Source organism: Erinaceus europaeus, chromosome 12 (genome assembly GCF_950295315.1).
Source record: "Erinaceus europaeus chromosome 12, mEriEur2.1, whole genome shotgun sequence".
In the NCBI taxonomy this organism is placed as follows: domain Eukaryota; kingdom Metazoa; phylum Chordata; class Mammalia; order Eulipotyphla; family Erinaceidae; genus Erinaceus; species Erinaceus europaeus.
Genome location: NC_080173.1, coordinates 60,059,743 through 60,083,001, shown reverse-complemented (window position 1 = coordinate 60,083,001; position 23,259 = coordinate 60,059,743). Strand labels below are relative to the sequence as shown.

The 23,259-nt window shown below is 38.3% G+C and overlaps 1 protein-coding gene across 6 annotated transcripts in view; it reads right to left on the bottom strand.

Annotated features, from left to right (window-relative positions):
• The window catches only part of STXBP4 (syntaxin binding protein 4), a 214,024-nt gene that overhangs the window by 187,456 nt on the left and 3,309 nt on the right, over positions 1–23,259 (bottom strand). For 5 of the 6 annotated variants that reach the window (XR_009553085.1, XR_009553087.1, XM_007531409.3 and 2 more), the window contains exons 2-4: positions 15,745–15,819; positions 14,184–14,308; positions 9,776–9,908 (exon numbers count right to left, since the gene is read on the bottom strand). Coding sequence is in view for 4 of the 6 variants with exons in the window: in XM_007531409.3 (XP_007531471.1) it covers positions 9,776–9,908; positions 14,184–14,230 (180 nt within the window). In the remaining 2 variants the exon portion in view is untranslated. Of the gene's footprint in view, positions 1–9,775; positions 9,909–13,948; positions 13,999–14,183; positions 14,309–15,744; positions 15,820–23,259 lie in introns of all 6 variants that reach the window. The other variant, XM_060203767.1, reaches the window with a different exon arrangement.

Here is a 23,259-nt window from a genome sequence, read left to right as displayed (position 1 = left end):
GGATTAATGTATATGTGAAGATACTAACTTCAGGGATATGCTGAGGCCTCTTTCACACTGTGTAGATTCTGATTCAGCAGTTACTGAGCAATGTGGCAGTTACAGTAAAGTTTCTCTTCGCTACACAACATGGCAGCCATTGTGCCAAGAACTTTCACATGCCCAGTTTCATGGTCTGGATTTTTTATATTGACATTTATAAAGACAGTGAAATAAGAATGTACTCCTGACCACTTAAACCCTTTTGTTTAGATCTACTGTCACGGACTGGAGAGAAAGTGAGTAGTCCAGGAAGTGGCGTAGTGGATAAAGCACTAGACTCTCAAGCATGAGGTCCTGAGTTCAATCCCCAGCAACATATGTGGCAGAGTAATGTCTGGTTCTTCCTCTCTTCCTATTTTTCTCATTAAAAAATAAATAAAATCCTTAAAAAAGAGAGAGAGAGAGAGATAGCACAGTGAGCTGTGGTAGCACACAGACTTGCATGGAGGAGGTCACAAGTTGAATCCCTGGTTCTACCGATAGTCAGAAGTAAATGGTGCTCTAGTAAAAGCAAAAATACACAACAAAAACCTACCAGTACATTTCATTTCAGAATCTAATATTATATACTATTATGCATATGCGTCACAGTATCAAAAATACCTATACAGATAGACACTGATGGAACTTATTATTCCTAAATACTAGAAAATACATCTTCAGTCTCCTTTCCCTTACTCTCAAAAGCTATGAACTGAAGGTGTCCTTCTTTAAAACCAGTCATTAGTGTGAATGTAAGCATGCTGTTTAATCTCTTTTGAGATTCCATTTTCTTAGTGCTAAGGCAGGGCTAAATACTTATCACACAAGGTTGCTACAATAAGTAAATAGCAGGGAGTCAGGAGGTAGTGCAGTGGGTTAAGTGCACATGGCGCAATGCGCAAGGACCGGCTTAAGGATCCCGGTTAGAGCCCCCAGCTCCTCACCTGCAGGGGAGTCGATTCACAGGCTGTGAAGCAGGTCTGCAGGTGTCTGTCTTTCTCTCCCCCTCTCTGTCTTCCCCTCCTCTTTCCATTACTCTGTCCTATCCAACAACAATAATAACTATAACTATAAGATAATAATAACTATAACTATAAAAAAAAGCATGGGCAACAAAAGGGAATAAATATTTTTTAAAAATAGGAAAAAAATAATTAAATAATAAATAATTAAATAATTAAATAATAAATAAAATAAATAATAATAAATAATAAATAATAAAGTAATAAATCTGGTATCTTGTAGGTGTTAAATAAAGGTGATTTAAATTGAAAACCCATGTGTGTTACAGGCAAACTGAATGCTGTAGCTCTTTGAAATTAAGAATCATTAATGGTTGCCTGCTGGTAGGAAAAGGTGAGTCTCTGTAGCACCCTAAACCCAGCACAACAAAGAAGCCACAACCTATCATTTCTAGCCTCATCATGTACCTTCCCTCTTCAACATATAAATTCTTTATTCTCAGAACATTCTCAGCCAAGTGAAGTCTCTAAGGTGTTTAAAGATACTAAGTTTTCTCTAGAAAGTCTCCAGTTAACTCACCATTTTGATGAAACTTAAACTTCACAGCCAAGATTCACATATTATCTCTACTTTTAAGTTTTCCCCAGCTTATTAAATATATACTTAACTCTTCCTTTTTTGCTCCAAAAGAACTTTTATTTACCTACATTATTGTACTCATTTACTTTGCACTGTCATTTGCTCACATACTTACACACACACACACACACACACACACACACACACACACACACACACACACTTTTAAAATAAGTAACTGGGATCTGGTGTCAGGTCCCAGGGCTTTGTACATGTGCAATACTACTGAGCTGTCTCCTTGGTCCAATTTTTACTCAATATTTTCATTTTCTGTCACTAAGGCTCTCTCTAGGGCTCTAGGACTGCATGATTCCACTACTTTTAGGCTGTGGTGTTTCTTTTCTTTCTTTTTCCTCTTTTTTTTTTGATAAAGGGTGAAAGATGGGGGAGGCGGGAGAAGCACCACAGCACTGTTCCACAAGTGTAGGTGCTCCCATCTAGTGGCTAAGGGCTCAAACAAGATCTTCACACATGGTACTGCATAAGGTAGCTCCTAGGCCCAATTTAATGTTTTTAAACAGGGAGGGAAGGAAGGAGGGAGGGGCACACACACCTAAAAGTACAGTTGCATCATTCATGGAATTCCACCCATTTTCATCCTTGACACTATCCTTTGTTTCAGGGATTGATCCCAGAACCATAAGCAGAGAAAGCATGTGCTCTACTTACCAGGCAACTTCTAGGGCCTATTTATCTATCTTTTTTCCTTCAGTAAAACACATTATTTCAGCAACTCTCAAACTAGCAGCACTGATTTTTTTTTTCAGTTGGCCAGACTATGCTTTTTCTATGATTGCTCCCCCAATATCATCCAAGCTAGACAGAAAGTCCACCATTAATATAATAAAAGTCCACCATTCTGTCAGGGATCAGAAATAATGAAAGCAAAGAGCAACTGTGAAGTAAAACTCACTTGGGCATTACATCTGATTCCTAATAATGTTGTTTTGTTTTTTTAAACAACCTGCCAGGGCCAGGCAGTGGCACACCTGGTTAAGTGTACACATTATAGTGTGCAAGAATCTGGGTTCAAGCCCCTGCTCCCCACCTGCAGGGGGAAAGCTTTATGAATGGTGAAGCAGGTCTTGCAGGTATCTCTGTCTCTCTCTCCCACACTATTTCCCCCTCCTCTCACAATTTCTCTCTGTCTCTATTCAAAATAAATAAATAAAGATAAAAAAATTAGAAAAAAAAATTGCCAAAAATTCTCAGTTCTTATTGCAGTGATATCCTGAACTATCTATTTCCTCTGAAAGTTAAACATGTCTTACTTCAATCCAGTGTGCTGGCAAACCACTATTATCTACCACTTTGTGATCTTTGTCTCTTTGTCCTTACAGGGCTTGGCAAAAAAATATCTTCAACTTATCCAGGAAACCATGTCAACTACACTGTAACATTATACTCTGCAGTATAAAAGTCCACCTCAATTTCAGAGATGTTACAGAGGAGGAAAAGCCCTCTTTCTGTATAACTGTACACATACACACAAAGATAATTACATGGTTTTTAAAATTTTTTTATATATTTATTTATTTATTTTCCCTTTTTGTTGCCCTTGTTGTTTTATTGTTGTTGTTACTGATGTCATCATTGTTGGATAGGACAGAGAGAAATGGAGAGAAAGATAAGACACCCGCAGACCTGCTTCACTTTCTGTGAAATGACTCCCTGCAGATGGGGAGCCTGGGGCTCGAACGGGTATCCTTACACTGGCCCTTGTGCTTTGTGCCACCTGCACTTAACCCGATGCACTACTGCCCGACTCCCATACATGTTTTTATTTATTTTGTGTGTATTATGCATATGACATATTTTGTGTGTCTTAGTATATATGCCATAGAACAGAATAAGTAAAATGTAACTGATCTGAAGAAGCTATTGAAAGGCTAGATGGGGGCGCATCTGGTAGAGCGCATGTATTACCATGTGCAAACCTCTGGTCTTTACTAGCAGAGGAGAAGCTTTACAAGTGGTGGAAGCAGTGTTGCAGGTCTCTCTCTCTCTCTCTCTCTTCTCTACCTCTCCCTTCCCTCTCAATACATTTGTAAGTACTGGGCCCCAGCAATAACCCTAGTCACAATAAAATAAATAAATACCACTACTCATTTCTATTTTCCTTGGATTAGGAGAAAAAAAAAACATATAAAGAGTTAAAGAAGTGTCCAGATGGTAACAGTAATAGGAACTGGGTAGATCTTTAATTCTCAAAACCATAACGGAATGACTACAGAATCACTCTTCAGAAACCTTAATTAATTGAGCAATTGGTATTTGTCAGGCATCACACTAGAGAATACTGATTATTATTATGAATAAAATAAGATGGAATCCAATGTTTCAGAAACATGCTATCTGTGGTTCAAAGAGAGCTGACAGATCACAACAATTTATGAATCATCAACAAAGTTAAATAGGTGATATGAAGGAAAGAAACAACATCTAGGAACACACATAGAGGAGGAAGGGGAAAAAATCAATCAAACAAACAAACAAACAAAAAAACTTCGTCTATGAGGTGTGGGTGAAGGGTACATATTCCTTAGGAAGTGGTCCCTGGGAGTAATAAAAAAAGGCAAGAACTGCTTTCCATCAAAGAGCATAGTACATGAAATAAGAAGGAACTTTCAGAAACTGAAAGAATAACACTCTGAAAGCATCTTTAAGATGACTTTAGGAGATCCAGATGAAATTATAGGTTAGATAATTGATTATGTGTGTATGAAGCTCAAAGAAGTATCTAGGCTAGAAAAAGAAATGGTCAGACTGCAGTCTGATAAGGAGTAGCTGCTGGCATTCTCATATTTCCTTAACTTAGTACCTAATATCTTTGCCCTCAATCTAAAGGCTGCCTCTAGCTCATAGAGTTGAGAAAATATTCCTTCCTACTGGAACTAGAAAAAATGAGTTCACATGTACAAAGTTTTAAATTTAAACCAGGTGGGGGTATAGCTCAGGGGTAGAGCATTTGACTGCAAATTTTAAAATGTTTTCCAAAGAAACAGGATATTATGATTACTGAACTAGCACCACATTTTATATTTCCCAGGAAAGAAACATTTGTGCATGAAGATATGGAAAAGGGAGTAGGGGCTGGGGTTGGTAGCTATAGGTATTTGGGAATATAAATAGAATATAATCCATCTATAAGCTTGAAATTGTATTGTTAGTCCTTTTTTTAACATTTATTTATTAATGTGGTGTGTGTTGTGTGTGTGTGTGTGTGTGTGTGTGTGTGTGTGTGTGAGAGAGAGAGAGAGAGAGAGAGAGAGAGAGAGAAATGAGAGAACAGAGGCGGGAGAGAGAGCACTACAGCATCACCCTAGCACATGTAATACTAGAGACCAAACATGGGACCTTGTGGTTGGGAGTCTAGTACTTTAATTCACTGCTGCATCTCCAAGGCTGCTATATTGTTAATTCTTAGAGACAAAATGTTAAAGATCATAGCATGTGAAACAAAGTACTCAGGGAACAGGTCAGCAAGCTGAGGAGTGGTGATGAACCTGGTTGAGGAGACTATGCTCAAGAACCTGGGTTAGAGCCCCCAGTCCCCACCTACAGGTGAAGCAGGTTTGCAGGTGTCTTTTTTTCTCTATCTCCCCTTCCCCTTTCAATTCACTCTGTTCTATCTAATAAAAAAAAAAATTTAAGGAAAAATGGAGTGGTAGGTTTGTAGTGACTTCACTGAGACCCAGCAATAATGCTGGTGGCAATTAAATAAATAAACAAATAATCAAACACCAAACAGTTCAGTTCAGCAACTTCATAAGAATAATTTTACAAGTCTGTATTTCTTATATACTAAACCAACTAAGACAAAATTTTGTGCAGATAAACAATTTAGGAACACAATAATATTTAGAACACAGGAGATACTATTATTATTCATTTTATGTATTTAATTCATAAACATATAATTACATCCATTTTGTATCTGTATAGTAAATGAGTTCATAATTTTCAACCTTGAGGAAATATATATAAATGTAAATAATGTAAGTACTGCACTGACTATTTTTCTTCACTATCTACAGGATTCTCTATTTTGGCTGTCTTCCTGTTAGCTATGACCAGGTAAAGAAACCACTAATAACTCTGTGCTGCTCTCTAGTGGTAAATACAGAATACCATTAATCACACGGTTGTGTTTTGTATTGCTTTTAATTTTTTAATTATTTATTTTCCATTTTGTTGCCCTTTTTATTGTTGTTGTAGTTATTGTTGTTGTTATTGATGTTATCGTTGTTGGATAGGACAGAGAGTAATGGAGAGAGGAGGGGAAGGCAGAGAGGGAGAGAGAAAGATAGACACCTGCAGACCTGCTTCACCGCAGTGAAGCGACTCCCCTGCAGGTGGGGAGCGGGAGGCTTGAACTGGGATCCTTACGCCTGTCTTTGCGCTTTGCGCCGCGTGCGCTTAACCCGCTATGCTATTGCTTGACTCCCCACGGTTGTGTTTTTTAAGACCATTTCAAACAATGGCATTCTAAGAAAAAGCATAAGAAAAAATATACTACAAGTATAATTTCTCAGTCTGCTATCAATGATAGTAGGGACTAAGAGTCACACAGCAGAGTCTGGGAGGTGGTATAGAGAGAGAGGCACTGGTGGAAGCATAAGATTCGGGGTTTGATCCCTGGCATCCTATCTTCCACTGACATGCTTTCTTTCTCTCTCTTTGCCGTTAACTTACATACACCAAGTGTGGATAAGAAAATACTCCTGAGGGGGCCAGGTGGTGGCACACCTTGTTGAGCGCATGTTACAGTGCACAAGGACCATGGTTCCAGGCCCCGGTTCCCACCTGCTGGGGAAAAACTTTGCGAGTGGTGAAGCAGGACAGCAGGTGTCTCTCTGTTTCTCTCTCTCTCTCTATCATCCCCCTTCCTTCTAGACTTCTGGCTGTCTCTATCCAATAAATATAATTAAAAAAAATTTTTTTTAAATACTCCTGAAATCTGGTAAACATTGTCAAATCACTAATACAAACATTAAAATAATATCTTAAGAAAAAAAGTCACTCAGCACCATTGCTAACAATTCATTAGCTAAACTACAAATAATTTTAAATTTTTTAAATCACAGCAACAAACTTTTTTTTTTTTTGCCTCCAGGGTTATTCCTGGGGGTTGGTACCTACACAACTAATCCACTGCTTCTGGAGGCTATTTTTCCCAATTTTGTTGCCCTTGTTCTTTATCGTTGCTGTTACCATTATTGTTGTTAATAGTATTGTTGTTATTGTTGTTGGATAGGACAAAGAGAAATGAAGAGAGGAGGGGAAGGCAGAGGTGGGGAGAGAAAGATAGACACCTGCAGACCTGCTTCACCTCCTGTGAAGTGACCCCCTTGCAGGTGGGGAGCCTGGGGCTCCAACCGGGATCCTTAGGCCAATCCTTGCGCTTGACATCATGTGTGCTTAACCCACTGCGTCACCGCCCTGCACCCCAAATATTTTCCAGAAAATATAAAAGCACAAATTGACAATGGTTCTGTCGTTGTTTTAAGCTATATATATTTATATTTGTGATTGATAGTAGTTTATAAGATCATAAGATTACAGGGTATAGTTTCATATTGTATCTGTGCCCCCACTGTCCCAATGATACTGGTCTTAAAAAATATAATCTTTACTACTTGTTAGAAACCAAGATCTCTCTATTACATCATATCAACAGTAGCCTTAGAAATACCTTGGCTGAGGAGCTCCAGTGGCGCTATCGGTTAGCGCGTGGTACTTATATAGAAATACCTTGGATGGGAGTCCGGCGGTAGCACAGCGGGTTAAGCATACATGGCGCAAAGCGCAAGGACCTATGTAAATATCCCAGTTTGAGTCCCCGGCTCCCCACCTGCTGGGGAGTCGCTTCACAAGCGGTAAAGCAGGTCTGCAGGTGTCTCTCCCTCCCCCCTCTGTCATCCCCTCCTCTCTTTATTTCTCTCTGTCCTATCTAACAACAACAACCATAATAACCACAACAATAAAACAACAAGGGCAACAAAAGGGAATAAATAAATATTTTTTTAAAAGAAATACCTTGGCTATATTGATTATGCACACCACAGTTTTAAAAACAAAGTAATACTACTAATCATCTTAATTTTAAAAATCTCATTATTATGAAAGACAACAACTGGATGGCTTTCCTCATAGATGGAATATAGACAACTAAGACAAATAAAATGGCAAAAAAAAAAGTAACTAAACTATCTCTTTTTTTCCTTTTATTTATTGTCTTTATTAATTGGACAGAGACATAGAAATTGAGAAGGTAGTGAGAGACAGAGAGGAAGAGAGAGAGACAAGTATAGCACTGCTTCACCACTTGCAAAGCTTTCCTCCTGCAGGTGAGGACTGGGGGCTTGAACCCGTGTCCTTGTATACCGTAGCATGTGCACTCAACCAGATGTGTCACCACCCAGCCCCGCTAAACTACCTTAGACTTAATAAAAAAAAACTATGGCATTTATCAGAAGGAAGAAGGTACAGGAACTCAAGTGGAACAAGCATTCAATGAACTATATATACACATACATTTAAATATGTTCTTGAGTAACAATTTGGTTAACAGTTTAAATTCAAGAATAAAAAATATATATCATAATATTTTTTACAGCATGGTGAGTACATTTGAAAGGTCCTTATTATTTCAACAAGTCTGAAAAAATTGAAAACATTTCTATTGGGTTATTGGAATAGTCATGGCATTTTTTTTTCTCTATGCAAAGATGCATCATGATTTTTTGATAATCCAATATTATTTTGGAAGTTACTGCTTAAACTTTAAATTTCCCAAATAAGGTAAAAAATATATATAACTGAACAGGTAAATTGCTTTTATTTTGAGTGTGTGTGTAGTGGTGGGAGTGGCAACAACTGAATTATTTATTTAACTGAATTATCATTTCAATATTATTATTAACAACTGAATTATTTATTTAAACCAAGTAGAACATGCTAGACATAGGAACACCCTTTCTCATGATACATAGCTCACTATTTATTGAATATTTTATTATATTCTTTATATCCTATATCTTCACAAAAAGAAATGGAAGCAATTTTCAACAAATGATGTATAATACCATCAATAAAACAAATAGTAAATGAAATTGAAGAGGAATAAAAAGCAAAATAGTGGAAAATATGTTTTCTTAAATAGTTTTATTTATTTATTATTGGATAGAGACAGAAAGAAATTGAGAGTGGAGGAAAAGTCAGAGAGGGAGACAGACACACACTTTCAGCCCTGCTTTCACACTCCTGAAGCCTCCTCCCTAAAGGTGGGGACCAGGGATTTGAAGTCCAGTCCTTGCATACTATAGTGTGTATGCTTAACCAGGTGTGCCACCACCTGGCTCCTTTTAAGTAAGTTGTTTAAGTTGCTAGCATTGTGCTTTCAATTTGTGTCCCAGCATCTTAGCAACAAGAGCAAAACAAGACTCATTTATGTATTTATGTTAAGACTTTCTAGTTATAAAAATTTTTTTTTCTCATCTTAATTCTCAGTCTAGTTTCTCACATGGTCAACTATCTCTTGCAGGCAAGTAATGCAATGAGTAGTAAAATTAACAAACTCATTAAAAATCATTGCAAATTTAGAAAGGAGTGGATTTTATTTGCTTAGCTTTTTGTTTTGCATCTGTGAGAAGCTGAATCATGTAGTTCAAGTTTAAGAGGTCAAACTTCAACCAAAGTTATAGCAATGGGTACATAACGTGTCTTCAAATATGCTTTTCAACCAGATTTAGAATGAGAAAGATGTTGGAATCAATTATTTTAAAAGATGCATTAATTTACTAATAAGAGAGAAGAGAGAGAACTAGAACATCACTGTAGCACATGTGATGCAGAGGAACTCAGGAACTCATGTTTAAGAAGTCAGTACTTTATATTCTAAGGCATCTCTTGCGCTGCTATTTTAATTCTTACTTCATATTTATACGCTGTTCATTTGTTAGGATACAGTTCCTTGAAGGTAAAAAGTTTATCTTCCAGTCCTTTTGTATCTTCCTCTAAGAAATGGTCACAACTGACATTCAGTTAACATAAAAAATTACTGATCACAAAGAGAAAAGAAACCTAGACACTGTTTTTTGTTTGTTTGTTTGTTTTAGTGAAGGACTGTTTTGACTTTTATCTTTACCTTATAACAGTCACCTCCTGGGACGATTTCCTGAATATATACCAAGGGTCCTTCATTCCGATTAATTCCTCCTAGGATTTTCAAGCCAAGTCCTGTTTCCTTGGTAATCATAATCATTTGAAAAGCAGGATCCCTACGATAAAGTAAATTAGCACTTAAAGGTTTAGCCTAGAGATCTATACCTACCTTTTCTTTAAACAAATTTATCAAATTCTTAGATCTATACAACTCAAAATAACTAGTACATCCTAACAACTACTTTCAAAAAGTATGGTAATACAAAAGCAGTAAAATGGATTTTGATACCAGAATTTGAAAATTACTTTCTCTGTAAAACAACTAAACCATAAAATAAATGACAGTAACAATTACAACTTATAGAACAAAGAAAACTACTTCATTTATTATTTAGTTAAATTTCTTAAGTATAGTTAAAGAATTACCTTTGGTTGATTTTTAGGTTACACTGTTGGATTTCAAAACTAAATTACTTAAATGAGTTAGGAAAGTAACTTTAAAAGCATGCTGGAAGCCAAATTAAAACATAAAAAATATGACCTCCATTGGAATAATTAATCTTTTTAATTTACACAGTATATCTTTTTGGTATAAAGCACTTTCTCCAGCTGTGATTTCTGCCAGACATAAGAGCAATGCCATTAGAAAAGAAGGAGCTGTCAAAAGAATTCTGTAAAGGTATACTCTGAAGTCGTATTTCTGACAGCTTTGATCAGAGCAGTCTTTTACTGGTCAAACAGATCTTGAATACAATTTGAAATAAGGTTTAAGGTTAGCTAGCTTCTGATGTACTGGGTATTGTTCAAAGCACTATGCATATATTATTCCACTGTGAATTCAATACTTATAAAAGCTCTAAAATTATTACTCTGATTTTTCTAGAAAAACCAAAATTTGACAGGGTTAACTTGGAGGTCTAAGGTTACAAAGCTGAAGAATGACAGTGTGAGTCTAGTCTATTTTATTCCAGAGAGAATATGTAGCATGAAATCTGCATCACTGATCTACTAAGGTCATTGTTGAATATACAACTTCCAGCTAACTTCCAAACTACCGGAACTATTAAAAAAAAAAAGTTACTTCATCTTTCATATATGATCATAGATTTTAGGGGGAAAAAATCCTACTTGCACTAGTTATAGTCTGCTGCAGCAAAGTCAAGAAGGGGGATATGGGGTAGAAAGAAGGGAAGGAGTTGAGATAGGTAGGGTTGGTGACAGGGTGTAAGATAATAGAGGAGCATTTGAGCTGGTGCTGGGAGTGGTGTGCAGACACCTATTATAATGTATTATAAGGAGATAAACTGTATCCATGTGACAACTGTCCTATAAATCATTACTTCCCTAATAAAATGTTTTGTTGGAAATGTTTTGTAGGAATGTTTTTTATTTCTTTATTGGGGAATTAATATTTTACATTCAATAGTAAATACAATAGTTTGTATATGCATAACATTCCCCAGTTTCCGATATAACAATACAACCCCCACTAGGTCCTCTGTCATCCTTCTTGGACCTGTATTCTCCCCACCCACCCACCCCCACTCAAGAGTATTTTACTTTGGTGCAACATGCCAATTCCAGTTCAGGTTCTACTTGTGGTTTTTTTTTTTTTTTTTCTGATCTTGTTTTTCAACTTCTGCCTGAGAGTGAGATCATCCCATATTCATCCTTCTGTTTCTGACTTATTTCACTTAACATGAATTTTTCAAGGTCCATTCAAGATTGGCTGAAAACAGTGAAGTCACCATTTTTACAGCTGAGTAGTATTCCATTGTGTATATATACCACAACTTGTTGAGCCACTCATCTGTTGTTGGACACCTGGGTTGCTTCCAGGTTTTGGCTATTACAAATTGTGCTGCCAAGAACATATGTGTACACAGATCTTTTTGGGTGGGTGTGTCGTGTTCCTTAGGATCTATCCCCAGGAGAGGAATTGCAGGATCATAGGGTAGGTCCATTTCTAGCCTTGTGAGAGTTCTCCAGACTGTTCTCCACAGAGGTTGGACCAATTGACATTCCCACCAGCAGTGTAGGAGGGTTCCTTTGACCCCACACCCTCTCCAGGCATAGGAAAATATTTTCCAGAGTCGGGCAGTAGTACAGTGGGTTAAGCACATGTGGTGCAAAGCAGCAAGGACTGGCATAAGGATCCTGGTTCAAGCCGCCGGCTCCCCACCTACAGGGGAGTCGCTTCACAGGCAGTGAAGCAGGTCTGCAGGTGTCTGTCTATCTTTCTCTCCCCCTCTGTCTTCTTGCTCTCTCCATTACTCTCTGTCCTATCCAATAACAACAGCATCAATAACAACAATAATGACTACAACAAAATAACAACAAGGGCAACAAAAGGGAATAAATAAATAAATAAATATTAAAAAAAGAAAATATTTTCCTAGCTTTACCCCAGAAATACTAACTTTAGGAAAACCACATTCAAAATTTAAATTATAAAAATTAGAAATGAACATGTAAACAAAATTAATAAAATGTTTTTTAAAATATTTACTTCTATTTTTCATTTTTTATTATCCCTACTTATTTATTGGATAGAGACAGCCAGAAATTGAGAGGGTAGAGGGGATAGAGAGAGAGAGACAGACACTCTCAACACTGCTTTGCCACTCACAAAGCTTGCCCCTTGCAGGTGGGGACCAGGGGCTTGAACCTGAGTCCTTGCGCATTTTGATATGTGTGCTCAACCAGGTGTGCCACCAACCAGGCCCAAAATATTTACTTCTCTATATAGCAAATCTTTTAGGGTTGCATTACATTTAATTCAGCTCTCCTGTTGGGAAGTCTATCCAACAGTACAATAGGCAATCAGTTAAGGGAAAAAGACAGTTGTAGTGACTATGATGGTTTTACCACAATGGATTTTAGCATATTAATTCATTCTTGATAGAATTTTCGGTTGAAGGGCATACAGGAGTGAAATCTAGACATTAGACAGATGAGGATAGAGGAAACTTAAGATTCATTAAAAACAACAGTTTCTAGTGCTATTGTAAAGCCTTTAAATTTTAAATCCTTCAATGGGTACATACATGGTTTCCAGCATATACTAGTCTTCCAGTGAATGTTCCTACTTTTTTCAATTCAAATAGAATATACATTAACACAACAGTAAGACTTTTTGAAACCCTTTTTATATGTGTGTTACATGTTGGCCAATAGGTCCACCAATTTTTTCCATTTGTATCCATTTTTTCCATATTTGTATGTTCTCTCGGGATACGACTTTACTCTTCCTCTCCTTAAAAAATCAAGTCTTGGGAGCTGGAAAGTGGCAGACCTGGTTGAGTACACACATATTACAGTGTCCAAGAATGTGGATTCAAGCCTCTAGTCCCCACTTTCAGAAGAAAATCTTTGTGAGCCATAAAGTGGTGCTGCAGGTATCTTTCTGTCTATTTTTCCCCCTTCCCTCTCTATTTCTCTGTAGCTATTCAATAAATTAAAAATACAATAAAGTAGGGAGTCAGGCGGTAGTGCAGTAGGTTAAGCACATGTGGTGCAAAGTACAAGGACCAGAGGAAGGATCCTGGTTGGAGCCCCCGGTGCCCCACATACAGGGGAGTATCTTCACAGGTGGTGAAGCAGGTCTGCAGGTGTCTGTCTACCTTTCTCTCCCCATCTGTCTTCCCCTCCTCTCTCCATTTCTCTGTCCTATCCAGTAATGACAACAACAATAATAACTACAACAATAAAAAAAAGGGGGGGGGCAACAAAAGGGAATAAAGAAACAAATATTTAAATAAATAAATAAAATAAAATAAATCCTGTCTCTATCCCTTGAACTTGGACTTGTAGCTGCTTGAACAGCTTCAGCTAATGCAAACTAGTAAATGTGAGACAGGTATTTAAAAATATTTTTTTGTCATTGCTGGTCATCATTCAGCTACCATTCTGAAAAACCTGACCTGGCATCATAGCAGATAAGACCAGGCTGAAAGAGGCCTCAGCCAGCCAGACCTTCCAGAACATAGGAGTGAGGTCACTCTACATCATCTGGCACAGACTCAGAACTGTTCAGTCAATCCTCAGAATCATGCAAAAGAATAAATGGCTGTTTTAAGATCTTTTGGGATACTTTGTTACTTAGCAAAGGTTAAACTTGCATTATATAAGTTCTAGCACTGGAATTATAAAGTACCTTTTGTGAGCTGAGCCTTGTATAAGTCCAATTTCACTACTCCCAGGCAGCTTCAGAGACAGATAGAGAGAGAGAAAGAGAAATAGCACTAGAGCATGAGAATTATTGATCAATTTCCATTACTGCTATCTTAAATCACAGTTAATAATAGAGGGTTTTCAACCAAAAGTTAGTTAATAGTCTATAAATTTCAAACTATGACAGTTCCAGAAATATTAATTAATTTAAAAATTACTTTTCAAGTGGGCTGGATGGTACCATAGCAGATATAATTTTATTCATGGCTTCACCACAGTAGCCTTGGATTTATCAGCTGAGTAAATGAAGATCTTGATGAAAAGCCTAGAAATTCTTCCTTTCCTAAGACCAATGAAACAAAAGTACAAGGTTATGCCATTAACATCTGATTTCAACTTAGAAACACAAATAAACAAACTTGGTACATAAAGAATATGTACCTATATCCTTTTCCCAGCCATGACATCATCTCCCCAGACAATAATTAGGATTCACCTGCATATCAGATTTCAGGCTCAGGCAAGAAACAAACAAACAAAAAACACTAGTATAGCTACAGGCCCTTTGAAATATAACTGAAATATGCCTACTAGCTATCTACAAAATGGAGGAACCCCCCAAACGCTTCACCTGCACTATTCCAGCCTTTAGGTCTATAATTGTCCAACAGTTTGTTTGGCTTTGTATATTAACTCTCTTTTCAGCCACCAGGTTCCAGATGTAGCAGGATGCGACCAGAGTTCCCCGGACAGACAACACCACCAATGTGCCTTGGAGTTCCACTTCCTGAGAGCCCTTCCCCACTACGGAAAGAGAGAGACAGGCTGGGAGTATGGATAGAGCAGTCAATGACCACGTTCAGTAGGGAAGCAATTACAGAAGCCAGACCTTCAACCTTCTGCATCCCACAATGATCTTGGATCCATACTCTCAGAGGGTTAAAGAGTAGGAAAGCTATCAGGGGAGGGGTTGGTATATGGAGGTCTGGTGGTGGGAACTGTGTGAAGCTGTACCCCTCTTCTCCTATGGTTAGTCAATGTTTCTTTTTTATAAATAAAAAAATTTTAAAAAAAGAATATGTACCTATATATTGATGTTAGATGCATTTTATATATTTTGAGGTATGGCATCTTAGTAATCACAGACATCTAAACAAATGTAAAGATGTGGGCATCTCTTAACATAATGGCTATGCAAAGAGACTCTCATGCCTGAGGCTCCAAGTCCCAGATTCAATCCTCCACACCACTATAAACTAGAGCTGAGCAGTGCTCTGGAAAAAAAAAAAAAAAAGGTGGGGAGGGCAGGTGGTGGCTCACCTAGCTGAGTGAACATGTTACAATGCACAAGGAACCAGGTTTGAGTCCCCAGTCCCCACCTACAGGGGGAAAGTGGTGAAGCAGGGCTGCAGGTGTCTCTATTTCTCTTAACCTCTCTATCATCCCCTTCCCTTTTGATTTCTGACTGTCTCTACCCAATAAATAAAGGTAATAAAAAAATTTTTAAATAAAAGAAATATAAAGATGAGAGAAGAGCTAGGTGGAAGACTGCATGTACATCATTATCAATATCCATACTTATATAAAAATCTGTATTTTTATGAAAAGATCAAGAATGCAATTAAGCTTTACAGAGTTTTCATCACTGGTGAGCTTAGGAACCACATTAACACCAAAAGACTGATGAAAATGTCCCTTGAGAACACAAGGATAGACTTAGACGGTTTGTAGGATAGTCATACAATACATTATTGAATAAAACAATTCTCATTGCCTCACCATTTATCTTGTGGGACTTCCTGCAGGTACTATTACTTTCACTCGTACTACTCCACAAACTTCTTAAATATTTTCCTATGAAAAGAAAAAAAAAATAGTATGAAATGTGAAAATTACAGACTAGTTTGAGTTCATTTAATAAAAAAAAAAATACTATTTGAGCAAAGGTTTACTACCTCATCATAAAAAATATGAAGTATAAACACTCAAAGTTGAAAAGATATTAGGACCATTTAGCAAGACTGAAGTAGCCCATAAAAGAGAGTTTAATATAAAAATTGTGGTTTCATATCTTCATTATAGATTGTATCAATAATAAAGACATAGGACAGAATCTCATGTCTCAAGGCTTTATTATTAATGATAATAGCAATTACTATGTCATACATTGTACTAAGTCTATTTTTTTAAATATTTATTTCCTTTTGTTGCCTTTGTTTTATTGTTGTAGTTATTATTGCTGTTATTGATGTCGTTGTTGTTGGATAGGACAGAGAGAAATGGAAAGAGATGGGGAGGTTAGAGAGGGGAAGAGAAAGACACCTGCAGACCTGCTTCACCACCTGTGAAACGACTCCCCTTCAGGTAGGGAGCCGGGGGTTGGAACCGGGATCCTTATGCCATTCCTTGCCCTTTGTGCCACATGGGCTTAACCCGCTGCGCTATCGCCTGCCTCCGTGCTAAGCATTTCACACTTACTTATCTTTTTACTATCTTAGACAATGCAGTAGATGTAGTAATAAGAAGCTGAGTTCAAACAGAAATATGCGAGCCACATGGCATTAGAAAAATCACCTAATAATAGAAATTTAGGGATACGTGAATAACTGGGCAGTCTTCCTAGTGTTGTCGGAGTGATTGATGGTGGTCTGTCCTAACTGGATATGAGAGGGGGGCGTTTCTCCATGTCGTGCAACATATCCAAGTTTAATGGTTTTACATAATTAAATTCTACAGTTGACTCGACATATATCACACTTAAAAAATTTTAAAGTATCAATTTTAAAATATTAAAATTGGGGGAGTTGGGCGGTAGCACAGCAGTTTAAGAGCATGTGGGGCAAAGCCCAAGGACCCGCGTAAGGATCCCGGTTCGAGCCCCCAACTCCCTACCTGCAGGGGAGTCGCTTCACAGGTGGTGAAGCAGGTTTGCAGGTGTCTATCTTTCTCCCTCCCTCTCTGTCTTCCCTTCTCTCTCCATTTCTCTCTGTCCTATTCAACAACAATAATAACTACAACAATAAAACAACAAGGGCAGGGCGGGGGAGATAGCATAATGGTTATGCAAACAGACTCTCATGCCTGAGGCTCCTAAGTCCCAGGTTCAATCCCCCGCACCCCATAAACCAGAGCTGAGCTCTAGTGTTTCTCTCTGTGTGTCTCTCTCTCAATCTCTCTCAAAAAAAAAAAAAAATTTAATTTAGAAAAAATATTAAAATCGGGCTAGGTAAAGAACTCACTCACTACCTTCCCATGCATGCAGTCCATATTCAAATCCTGAATATATCTGATGTCCAAAGTACCAGGGAAGCTCGCTTGGTTTCTCTCCCTCTCTGTGTATCTCTTGGGAAAGAGTTGACCCAGAGATGGTGGAATCACACATGCATGAAGTTCTAACTGCACATAAAAATAAAGTATTGAGGGTCGGGCGGTGGCGCAGTGGGTTAAGCGCACGTGGCGCAATGCGCAGGGACCGGCGTAAGGATCCGGTTCGAGCCCCCAGCTCCCCACCTGCAGGGGAGTCGCTTCACGGGCGGTGAAGCAGGTCTGCAGGTGTCTATCTTTCTCTCCCCCCCTCTCTCTGTCTTCCCCTCCTCTCTCCATTTCTCTCTGCCCTATCCAACAACAAAGCAACGTCAACAATGGCAATAATAACCGCAACGAGGCTGCAACAACTAGGGCAACAAAAAGGGGGGAAAATGGCCTCCAGGAGCGGTGGATTCATGGTGCAGGCACCGAGCCCAGCAATAACCCTGGAGGAAAAAAAATTAAAAAATAAAAAATAAAGTATTAAAGTGAAGTGAACCGTTTAAATTATTTCATTCACCGAATATGCTTTGCAGTGTCCTAAGCGCAGGGGATGAGAATAAAAGCAAAAAGCTTGTCCCTAAAGACAGACGAATTAGCAGATAAACAGGTGGGAGTTAAGTGGTATACATTCAGAATATAAGGACCACTAAATACTAATATGGTGAAGTTCATTAGAGAACTTCATCCTCACAGAAATCCCACAAGGCAGTCCTCACTAACACAATTTTACCTACATAAACGAAAACCAAGTCATGGGTAAACTAGAATACTTGTCTATGACTACAGAGTTAATTAACACTTATAAAGCAGAATTTGAATTCAGCTGAGCCTGGCTGAATTCACACCACAGCAGCATGCTGGGACATTAGTTTTATGTAGAAAAATATCATTTCCCTCAAAAAACAGCATGAGTGAATGTTAATAGTAGTAATATCCCAACATCATTCTATAAAGGTGATACTAGTAAATCAAAATTTTCCACAGTAACAGTAATGGATTTAAGGGGGCCGGCAGTGGCGCACTGGGTTAAGCCCACATAGTGCAAAGCGCGAGGTCTGGCATTAAGAATCCCACTTCAGACCCCCAGCTCCCCACTTGCGGGGTGCGGGTGGGGTCACTTTGCAAGCGGTGAAGCAGATGGCTTTCTCTCCCCCTCTCTGTTTTCCCCTCCTCTCTCAATTTCTCTCTTTCCTATCCAACAACAACAGCAGCAATAACAATAATAATAGCAATAACAATGGAAAAATTGTTGACAGGAGCAGTGGATTCAAAGAGCAAGAGATAACCCTGGAGGCAAAAAAAAAAAAAAAACCAGTAGTGAATTTAATCTCATCTATCATACATATCAGCCTTATTTCTAGCCCCTGGCTTTTTTTTTTTTTTATGAAGAAGTTATCCACTGTGTCCATACATAGGACAGAGTGCCTTCTCCTTTCGTCTGTTTCCTATGTCTTCCTTCATATAGGCTTGCAAGGCCTTCTACCCACAACAACACACACATACCATCACATTTTGAATGAATGACAGAGAAGCAAAAACATTCCTTTACTGAAAATATCCCATTCAGGGACAATATGTTCTAGTACTTTAGAGAATCAGAATAAGGACAAGGTTAGATTAAAAAAGAAAGTGGAGGGCGGAACAGAATGAAAGAAAGTAGGACCCTAGAGTGAAAACTTTTGGTATTATAAAATGAATCTATTTACGAAAAAGTAAATTGGATCTTCATGTTGATATAGATATTTCTTTACTATAATCTCATTAACTAGCTTTCACTCTGTATGATTAAAATCTCATCAGATAAAAAATCTGCCCATCATACCTATGATGTTTGAGAAAAAGACTTCACAAATCATCTTCTCAAAGACATGACATTCAACATTTTCTAAAATGAGTTCTCTTTACAAGGTCAAAAATAAGAGAAATTGATTTGAACAGGATAAAACATCTGACAGAAATGACAGCAAATATTAACTTGATGAAATTATCACAATGCCATAATACTACTACTAGCGTTTGCCCTTCTTCCGTAGCCAGTCAACAGCGTCAGGTTGAGCCTGATGTAAAGTTTCGAGACCTCCTTTGAATCTGGAGAGGTGGCAGTCATTGACTATGTGGGTCATAGTCTGTCTGTAGCCGCAGGGGCAATTCAGGTCGTCTCTGGCTCCCCAGCGATGGAACATAGCGGCGCACTGGCCATGGCCTGTTCGATAGCGATTGAGGAGGGCCCAATCATAACGTGCTAGGTCAAAGCAGGGTTGACGCTTCCAGGGGTCTGTAATGAGGTGTTGCCATAATAAAATGCTGTTATTCAAAATTTTAAATAGCTAATATAGTCCAGTGGGGAATATATAATGGATGCACCTATTCATTTGATCCATGTCCACACCACTTCTACAATCCAGTAAAAGTTATTGTGAAATGTTTGAGTTATTTTAATAATGCATAAATTATTAAAATAATTTATGATTCCTTGAGTTTTTTTCACATAGAAAGTAGATACAAGGAACACGTATTTGGTTGTTCAAGCTATGTACGTACATGATCCCTGAGGGAATGGGTTATATAGAATCTCATGTGAATGGTCTCAGAGACTATTATAAACTGTTGTATCGGGTTTCTTTGTTTGTTTTGTTTTTTAAGATTATTTTCTTACAGAGAGATCAGAGTACTGCTCAACAGTGACACCTGGTTGTCCTGGAAATTGAAGAAGGGAACTTTGGGGCTTAAGCACTAAGGTCTAGTGTGCCAAATCTAGTCTACAAACTTTTTATTTTTTAATTAAATATATAACTTGGAAATCTTTCTATAACTTTATATAGCATCTTAATTCTTAATTTGCTTTACAGTCACATGGTATGCTACTTTGTGAATGGACCATATTTTCTTATCTCATGCAGAGAGCCAAGCTCTGGCACACCTGGTTGACTGTGCATGCTACAATCAGCAAGGACCCAGGTTCAATTCCCCAGCCCCCACCTGAAGAGGTGAAGCAGTGCCACAGGTGTTTGTCTCTCTCCCTTTCAATCTCCTGTTTGCCTCTCAACTTCTGACTCTCTCTCTCTCTCCACACACACACATATGCATCATGCAAGTGAAGGTAGTACCTTAACTCTAAGAAGGATAAGATTTTCTTCTTCTTCTTTTTTTTTTTTTTTTTAATGCTTTAAGAACCATTCAGGGAGGCTGGGTGGTGGCACACCTGTTTGAGTGTATATGTTACCATGAACAAGGAACTGAGTTTGAGCCCCCAGGCCCCACTTGCAGGGGTCAAAGTTTCACGAGTGGTGAAGCAAAGCTGCAAGTATCTCTGTCTCTCTCACTTTCTCTCCCTTATCTAATAATAATAATAAAACATAATTAGAGTAAATTAAAATTTTAAAAAACTACCAAGCAATCAGATTTTCAGACTTGAGGTTCAAGATCAATCTCCAACACTCATGTAGCAGAGTGGTAGTCTGGCTTGTCTCTTTGTCCTCTCTGCTTCATGTAAACTCTCACATGTAATAAAAATAAAACTTAAAGAACTTCCATGCAAAACAACTATTTAGTAAATCAGCTAAGCATAATGCTTAAGCAAGACTTTCATAATTGAAGCATCAAGGTTCAATTCCCCTGGCCCCACCATTACCCAGAGCTGAGTGAGCAGTACCCTGGTTAAAAGAAATTAATTAATTAATTAATTTTAAAAAAAAAAAGCATTGGCAGCATCACAAATAACTCCCTTCTAAGCTAGACTTTACTTAATTGATGTCTAGTTTCATGGAATCACAACAGAAAAGATGAGTCAAAGGGTTATTTTACCATCTCCTTTATTCTGAACTCAAATGCAATATTCCTGCTGCTAGTCCATTTGTTTCACTCAAGAATCCAAATAATTCAGGAATGTAGCTCATTTGTCTTGAGGGTTGGGTACACAGTATCTGAGTCCAACTCTGTGGGACACACCAGAACACTTCATGACAAGGAGTGTGGAGAGTTGGAAGATGTGAAAATCATCAGAGCAACAGCTCATTGCTGTCAGAAGTTTCCTCCGACCACCTGATTGCTTTCTGCTTGCTTTCATTCATACCCTGGGCCACCAGCCTCTCAATACAATCATGTATGCAGACATACCATGCTAAGTACTTGAGACATATGATGAAGATAAGTGTCCACTTTAAGGGGCCTTATAGTCTTCTTTCCTTCCTTCCTACTTTCTTTCCATCCTTCCTCCCTCTCTCTTTCTATTTTTGATAGGACATAGAGAAATTGGGGGTGGGGGTGGGGAACAGAGGGAGAAAGAGACCTGTAGACCTGTTTCATCATGCCTAAAGTGTCCCCCCCTTTTTGGTAGGAACCAAGGGCTTGAACCCAGGTCCTTGTGCATGATAACGCATGCCTACCCCCTAGATTCTTCTAGAAAAAGAATTATTTATTTATGAAAGAAAGAAAACCAGAGCATCACAGTGCCTTAGACGAAATTCAGTATGGTTTTAAAAAAAAAACAAACTTATATGTAAAAGTACAGTCAACTAGAAAGGATTCACATATGGTTTTATTTATTTACTGCCCAAAAATGAAGGTTTGGGAAAAGCTAGGCAGTGGTGCACCTGGTTAAGTGCACACATTACTATGCGCAAGCCAGGTTCAAGTCCCTGCTCCCTGACTGAAGGGGGGATGCTTCATGAGTGGTGAAGGTTTTCAGGTGTATCCCTTTCTCTCTCCCTCTCTACCTCCCCCAACCCTCTCAATTTCATTCTGTCCTATATAGTTAAAAAAAAAAAAAAAAAAAACACTGGGAAAGTCGGATTTGTAGTACAGGCTTGGAGCCCCACTGATAACTCTGGTGGCAATTAAAAAAAAAAGACTAAAGAAATGAGGCTTAGAGGAAACAGTATAATGGTTACAGAAATAACTTTCATGCCTGAAGCTCTGAGGTCCCAAGTTCCACCATAAGCTAAAGCTGATCAGTGCTCTGGTCTCTCTATATATCTTTTTCTCTGTAACTGTCTCATTAAAATAAAATGATTTTATGTAAAAAAAAAAAAAGAATCACATTGCAAATAATGGTGTAATCTAAGATGGCAACCCAATATGTTTTTTTTTTTTTTCTTTTTAACAGAAGACTGCTCAGCTCTGGTTTAGGGTGGTGCAGGGGACTGAAGCTGGGGTCTTGGAGCATCAGGCATGAGGGTCTTATGCTATCTAGATGTTTTAAATTTATAAATTTATAATCAACTCCTCTATCTAGAGAATGAGGTTGTACAAGCCTTCCCCTGAGGTGCACCATTCCACTCATGATAGACTCCACTATTTAGCATTCATTATCATAATGATTTATGCAGTATCACAAAAATACTCAAACTCACAAGAAATGCAGCCAACACCAACACTACTCCATTGCTATCAAGGTTATATTCTCCTTTGGAGAAGAATAGTTTCATTGGCAATTTTTAAAAAATTTATTCCCTTTTGTTGCCCTTGTTTTATTGTTGTAGTTATTATTGTTGTTATTTATTTATTTTTTTCCTCCTCCAGGGTTATTGCTGGGCTCAGTGCCTGCACCATGAATCCACTGCTCCTGGAGGCCATTTTTTTTTTTCCCCTTTTGTTGCCCTTGTTGTAGCTTCGTTGTGGTTATTATTATTGCCCTTGTTGACGCAATTCGTTGTTGGATAGGACAGAGAGAAATGGCGAGAGGAGGGGAAGATAGAGAGGGGGAGAGAAAGATAGACACCTGCAGACCTGCTTCACCGCCTGTGAAGCGACTCCCTTGCAGGTGGGGGGTCGGGGGCTCGAACCGGGATCCTTAACGCCAGTCCCTGCGCTTTGCGCCACATGCGCTTAACCCACTGTGCCACCACCCGACCCCCTATTGTTGTTATTGATGTCATTCTTGTTGGATAGAACAGAGAGAAATGGAGGAGGGGGAGACAGGAGGAGAAAGACACCTTCAGACCTGCGTCACCTCCTGTGAAGGGATTCCCCTGCAGGTGGGGAGCT